This window comes from Oncorhynchus mykiss, chromosome 12, assembly GCF_013265735.2.
Source record: "Oncorhynchus mykiss isolate Arlee chromosome 12, USDA_OmykA_1.1, whole genome shotgun sequence".
NCBI classification, from domain to species: domain Eukaryota; kingdom Metazoa; phylum Chordata; class Actinopteri; order Salmoniformes; family Salmonidae; genus Oncorhynchus; species Oncorhynchus mykiss.
Window position 1 is genome coordinate 4,791,549 of NC_048576.1, and position 7,743 is coordinate 4,799,291.

The 7,743-nt window shown below is 39.4% G+C and overlaps 1 protein-coding gene across 2 annotated transcripts in view; it reads left to right on the forward strand.

The window, feature by feature from the left end:
• Positions 1-6,289, forward strand: part of LOC110536864 (A-kinase anchor protein 2) — a 219,385-nt gene extending 213,096 nt beyond the window's left edge. For both annotated transcript variants that reach the window (XM_036936737.1, XM_036936738.1), the window contains one exon: positions 5,888-6,289. In XM_036936737.1, coding sequence (XP_036792632.1) covers positions 5,888-6,025 — 138 coding nt within the window. In that variant the 3' untranslated portion in view covers positions 6,026-6,289. The remainder of the gene's footprint in view (positions 1-5,887) is intronic.
• The last annotated feature ends 1,454 nt before the right edge of the window (positions 6,290-7,743 follow it).

Here is a 7,743-nt window from a genome sequence, read left to right on the forward strand (position 1 = left end):
TTATGATGAATCAGGACATTACTACAATATGATGAATCAGGACATTACTACAATATGATGAATCAGGACATTACTACATTATGAGGAATCAGGACATTACTACATTATGAGGAATCAGGACATTACTACATTATGAGGAATCAGGACATTACTACATTATGATGAATCAGGACATTACTACATTATGAGGAATCAGGACATTACTACATTATGAGGAATCAGGACATTACTACATTATGAGGAATCAGGACATTACTACATTATGAGGAATCAGGACATTACTACATTATGAGGAATCAGGACATTACTACATTATGATGAATCAGGACATTACTACATTATGAGGAATCAGGACATTACTACATTATGAGGAATCAGGACATTACTACATTATGAGGAATCAGGACATTACTACATTATGATGAATCAGGACATTACTACATTATGAGGAATCAGGACATTACTACATTATGATGAATCAGGACATTACTACATTATGAGGAATCAGGACATTACTACATTATGAGGAATCAGGACATTACTACATTATGATGAATCAGGACATTACTACATTATGAGGAATCAGGACATTACTACATTATGATGAATCAGGACATTACTACATTATGAGGAATCAGGACATTACTACATTATGAGGAATCAGGACATTACTACATTATGATAAATCAGGACATTACTACATTATGAGGAATCAGGACATTACTACATTATGAGGAATCAGGACATTACTACATTATGATGAATCAGGACATTACTACATTATGAGGAATCAGGACATTACTACATTATGATGAATCAGGACATTACTACATTATGAGGAATCAGGACATTACTACATTATGATGAATCAGGACATTACTACATTATGATGAATCAGGACATTACTACATTATGATGAATCAGGACATTACTACATTATGAGGAATCAGGACATTACTACAATATGATGAATCAGGACATTACTACAATATGATGAATCAGGACATTACTACAATATGATGAATCAGGACATTACTACAATATGATGAATCAGGACATTACTACATTATGATGAATCAGGACATTACTACATTATGAGGAATCAGGACATTACTACATTATGATGAATCAGGACATTACTACATTATGATGAATCAGGACATTACTACATTATGAGGAATCAGGACATTACTACATTATGAGGAATCAGGACATTACTACATTATGATAAATCAGGACATTACTACAATATGATGAATCAGGACATTACTACAATATGATGAATCAGGACATTACTACAATATGATAAATCAGGACATTACTACAATATGATGAATCAGGACATTACTACAATATGATGAATCAGGACATTACTACAATATGAGGAATCAGGACATTACTACATTATGAGGAATCAGGACATTACTACATTATGATGAATCAGGACATTACTACAATATGATGAATCAGGACATTACTACATTATGATGAATCAGGACATTACTACATTATGAGGAATCAGGACATTACTACATTATGATAAATCAGGACATTACTACAATATGATGAATCAGGACATTACTACATTATGAGGAATCAGGACATTACTACAATATGATGAATCAGGACATTACTACATTATGATGAATCAGGACATTACTACAATATGATGAATCAGGACATTACTACAATATGATGAATCAGGACATTACTACAATATGATGAATCAGGACATTACTACAATATGAGGAATCAGGACATTACTACATTATGAGGAATCAGGACATTACTACATTATGATGAATCAGGACATTACTACAATATGATGAATCAGGACATTACTACATTATGATGAATCAGGACATTACTACATTATGAGGAATCAGGACATTACTACATTATGATAAATCAGGACATTACTACAATATGATGAATCAGGACATTACTACAATATGATAAATCAGGACATTACTACAATATGATGAATCAGGACATTACTACAATATGATGAATCAGGACATTACTACAATATGAGGAATCTGGACATTACTACAATATGATGAATCAGGACATTACTACAATATGAGGAATCTGGACATTACTACAATATGAGGCCTAGAGACGAAGTCTGGGATGAAAGAGCATTGCATCTATTATGTTTTGCCTTCTGATTTCAGTCCCCTGTGTCCCAAATGAACCCTATTCAGTAGCAGTGTGTGGGTAAAATCACCGGGGAAGCCAAGCCAGAAAACAAAAAGCCATATTACAACATCTGTGTTGTGATAATTGTGTTTGCTCTTTAACCTCTCAGTTCATATGCCTTGCCACCGTGATATATAGGTCTAAAAGCAGAGACAAGAAGACAGACACAGTGGTATAGTAAATTCAACCACAACTTTGTTTCATTACAAAACCAGAGAACAACAATCTGTCTGATGAAGTCCACAAAGCAAGTATTGAATATAACAAACATGACCTGCTGTAGGGGTCAAGAAAGTTCGTGTTTCCAACATTTTCAGACCACTAAACAACTATTGATTGAGAACCATAGAGAGTTAACTCATGATGCAAAGACAACAGGAGCTCCTCCACTATTCCAGCACCATTTCAACTTCAACATCATCAAATCACCTGTTTAGTCTAATACAGTGACAACTAAAAGATTCCAAAAACTATTCAGACCAATCAACTAAATAATAGTCAGCTACGTATGACGTGGATGTCCATGTTTCTGATTTGTGTGTGGAAGTAGAAAAACACGTTGATTCACCCAATACCATCACCAATACCATCACCAATACCATCACCAATGCCATCACCAATACCATCACCAATACCATCACCAATGCCATCACCAATACCATCACCAATACCATCACCAATACCATCACCAATGCCATCACTAATGCCATCACCAATGCCATCACCAATACCATCACCAATGCCATCACTAATACCATCACTAACACCATCACCAATGCCATCACTAATACCATCACTAATACCATCACCAATACCATCACTAATGCCTTCCTCCTCTCTTTCATGTTGACTAAACGGTCTATGACTCTGTCATACAGTAGAAGCTTTTAGTTTTTAATGTCCCAGGCTACCTGGCTAAAATGCTTTGCTCGCTAGCCTAACTTCCATTCATGGGCAACGTTAGCCAGTTAACATTAGCCTTCTACATCTAGCTACATATTGAACTTCCATCCTTTCAGGCCAGGGGCACAACAATGTATAAATCAATGGTTGGATCAGAATCATCGTTATAATCATTGGTCAGTACGGAGAATTAAGTAAAACCACAAGTCAAAATCCCTATCTTCATCCTAATTTAGGTAAGGGACAGTTTCAGCTAGCTAGCCACCAGAGGACAATGAGATGCAACAATTCAAGTGTTTCCTGTCAATGACGTTTGTCTTGATGTGATGTGATTGGAATGAAGCCAAATCCAAACTGGCTTCCCTTTACATTTTTTTTTTTTTTTTTTTGGTGTGCTAGGACCAATCACAGTTGAGCTCACTCCGTTTAGCTCAACGCTGATTGGCTATTATTTTTATAATATTTTTTTTTATCAAGGGAAGCCAAATGCTCGCTGGCTTCCCTTGCATTCAACACTACAGGCGGCCACAACATCATACTCTATTTGATGGATAGAGGGATAGACAGCATCAGATAAATGGGCTACACTTCATTTACTACACACACACTGAAACAAAGGGTTTTGCTCCCTCTGATTCTTTCTCCGATGAGATACATTCAGCCACTTGTGAATTGAAGGAAATGTATAAAACACAGAAAGACGAAAGGGTCTTGGCATCCATGAATACACACCAGCCTCTGACACTATTCCCTATTTGGTGCACTACAGTATAGTGCACTACTTTTGCTGTGCACTAAATAGGGAATAGGGTGCCATTTGACATTCAACCAGTGTGTGTGTGTGTGTGTGTGTGTGTGTGTGTGTGTGTGTGTGTGTGTGTGTGTGTGTGTGTGTGTGTGTGTGTGTGTGTGTGTGTGTGTGTGTGTGTGCATTTGTGTGTGTGTGCGTGCGTGCATGTGTGTGTGTGTGCTTGCTCGTAATGGCTCCTTCCTGTAACCTCTGACCTACTGCGGCACCTAGACAACATAATCCCGCTCGCTGCCCCTCCCACTCTCCAACCTGTAGGACTGCCTGTAGTAACCCTGCTAGCCTGCTAGTTAAATAAAGGTGAAATAAAATATAATCGATATAAGATGTAGCCTAGTGGTTAAGAGCATTAGGCCAGTAACCCCCGAGATGGCAAGGTGGAACGTTCTGCCCCTTGAGCAAGGCAGTTAACCCCAATAACAACAACTGCTTCCTGTACCGTGGATGTTGATTAAGGCTGACCTCTGCACCTCTGTGAGGAGTTAGGGTCAGCCACGTTTCCTTTCCCTACCCTCCTGCAGTGTGTCTTGATGCCCGGGTGACCTGTTGTTGTGGCGGTGGTGTGCATGCATGTCAGCCTGTGTATAGTTCAGTGTGGGGTTTTCATACAGGTTTTACTGTGGTTATATGGCGGCTGTGAGTAAAGATAGGTAAAACAATAAACAAAACCCTGTATACCGTAATACCAATGGAATCTAGCAACGACAACAGAAACTTCAATTCAATTGAATATAACTTTTAATCTCATTTCATTGGGTAAAAAAACCTATACAGCAAGATGTGCAATGGATGCCCAGAGGATAACACTTAATTAAAACACTGATCCTTGTATCCCCTTTCGGAGAATGCATGAAGGTTCTCTATGGCGTTAGTAGACATGAAGGTTCTCTATAGTGTTAGTAGACCTGAAGGTTCTCTATAGTGTTAGTAGACCTGAAGGTTCTCTATAGTGTTAGTATACCAGAAGGTTCTCTATAGTGTTAGTAGACCTGAAGGTTCTCTATGGCGTTAGTAGACATGAAGGTTCTCTATAGTGTTAGTAGACTTGAAGGTTCTCTATAGTGTTAGTATACCAGAAGGTTCTCTATAGTGTTAGTAGACCTGAAGGTTCTCTATGGCGTTAGTAGACATGAAGGTTCTCTATAGTGTTAGTAGACCTGAAGGTTCTCTATAGTGTTAGTATACCAGAAGGTTCTCTATAGTGTTAGTAGACCTGAAGGTTCTCTATGGCGTTAGTAGACATGAAGGTTCTCTATAGTGTTAGTAGACCTGAAGGTTCTCTATAGTGTTAGTAGACCTGAAGGTTCTCTATAGTGTTAGTAGACCTGAAGGTTCTCTATAGTGTTAGTAGACCTGAAGGTTCTCTATAGTGTTAGTAGACCTGAAGGTTCCTTATAGTGTTAGTAGACATGAAGGTTCTCTATAGTGTTAGTAGACCTGAAGGTTCTCTATAGTGTTAGTATACCAGAAGGTTCTCTACAGTGTTAGTAGACCTGAAGGTTCTCTATAGTGTTAGTAGACCTGAAGGTTCTCTATAGTGTTAGTAGACCTGAAGGTTCTCTATAGTGTTAGTAGACCTGAAGGTTCCTTATAGTGTTAGTAGACCTGAAGGTTCTCTATAGTGTTAGTAGACCTGAAGGTTCTCTATAGTGTTAGTAGACCTGAAGGTTCTCTATAGTGTTAGTAGACCTGAAGGTTCTCTATAGTGTTAGTAGACATGAAGGTTCTCTATAGTGTTAGTAGACCTGAAGGTTCTCTATAGTGTTAGTATACCAGAAGGTTCTCTACAGTGTTAGTAGACCTGAAGGTTCTCTATAGTGTTAGTAGACCTGAAGGTTCTCTATAGTGTTAGTAGACCTGAAGGTTCTCTATAGTGTTAGTAGACATGAAGGTTCTCTATAGTGTTAGTAGACCTGAAGGTCGTGTTTGTTCTACCTGTTGACTGACTTGTTGTTCTGTTTTCTGGGTTACCAGGTGCTGGAGGCCACCCGCGTCACACGCAGGAAAAGCAACATGGCGCTGAGGTGGGAGGCGGGGCTTTACGCTAATGAGGATGGAGAGGAAGAAGAGGAAGAAGAAGAGGAAGAGGAAGAGGAAGAGGAGGAGGAGTAGATAGTCCTCCCTTGTGTTCTGTGACTATCAGGAATGTAGGGATAGATGGATAGAGGGATAGAGAGATGAAGGGATGGAGAGAGGAGGAAACAGCAAGACAACCACAAGTATTTATTTTACTAAGTATTTTGATCACATGACCTGTCACGTGACCTACTGGATGGACCAACCCGGAAGTAACATCCAGCCCCACACTGGAACACAGAGAGACCCATGGGATACGGCTGGTTGAGTATGGGTTCAACACAGAGACATACACTCTCAGAAAAAAAAAGATGCTATGTAGAACCTAAAATGGTACTTCAGCTGTCCCTGTGGGAAGAATCCTTTGAAGAACCCTTTTGGTTTCAGGTATAACCTTTTTCAGTTCCATGTAGAACCCTTTTCACAGAGGGCTCTACATGGAACCCAAAGGGATTCTACATGGAACCCAAAAGGGTTCTACATGGAACCCAAAAGGGTTCTACATGGAACCCAAAAGGGTTCTACATGGAACCCAAAGGGGCTCTACATGGAACCCAAATGGGTTCTACATGGAACCCAAAAGAGTTCTACATGGAACCCAAAATGGTTCTACATGGAACCCAAAAGGGTTCTACATGGAACCCAAAGGGGTTCTACATGGAACCCAAAAGGGTTCTACATGGAACTCAAAAGAGTTCTACATGGAACCCAAAAGAGTTCTACATGGAACCCAAAAGGGTTCTACATGGAACCCAAAAGAGTTCTACATGGAACCCAAAAGAGTTCTACATGGAACCCAAAAGAGTTGTTCCAAGGGTTCTTCCACAGGAGACAGCCAATGAACCCTTTTGGAACCCTTCACCCCCCCCCCCCCCCCCCCCCCCCCCCCCACCCCCACCCCGGAGTGTGTAAGCTTGTCAAGTGATCTTATTCTATTATCTCAGTGGTGTGAGGAAGGATGTCAGACTCTGTGGAACCCCTGGAAACCAGACTTCGTCCCAAATGGCACCTTTTTCCTACCATGCAATATGGGCCCTGTTTAAAGTAGTGCACTATACAGGGAAATGGTGGTCATCGTCAACCTCGTGACTATATATAATCTTCTATATTACCAGTATTCCTCAGTAAGACAGGTGTTTAAATATATATTATCGCTCTAGATCTGCTTTAAATGAGTTCCGTATTTATAAAGTAATAAAATAAGTTCTCTCTTCTTCCATTTCTAACATTTGATGATGGAACTTGAAACACACAGATACAGTATATGAGTTATCTAAACAGCAGATATGAGGTCATTTAACTAAATGAGCTCATTTAAACTGAATAGGATGTTTAGATTGAAAGCATTGGTCACTCGGAAGGAAGGAAGGAAGGAAGGAAGGAAGGAAGGAAGGAAGGAAGGAAGGAAGGAAGGAAGGAAGGAAGGAAGAGAAAGCTATCTGCAGGTCATTTCTCAATGATTAATAATCACTTAATTGATCAGTTTGGTCAATAAAGGAAGAGTTCAGGTGTTTATAGATGGATGTGATTATCAGGGAGTTGATGAGTGAATGGCAATCAGTCAAGGAGATGAATGAGTTGAACATGAACATGCTTGTAGTCACAGATGTGCCTATTATCGTTGTCATTTCAAACAAACTATGCGATATGTCCCAAATGGCACCCTATTCCCTACATAGAGCCTATGGGCCCTGGTGAAAAGTAGTGCACTATATAGGGAATAGGGTACCATTTGGGATGCATTGCATTGTAAT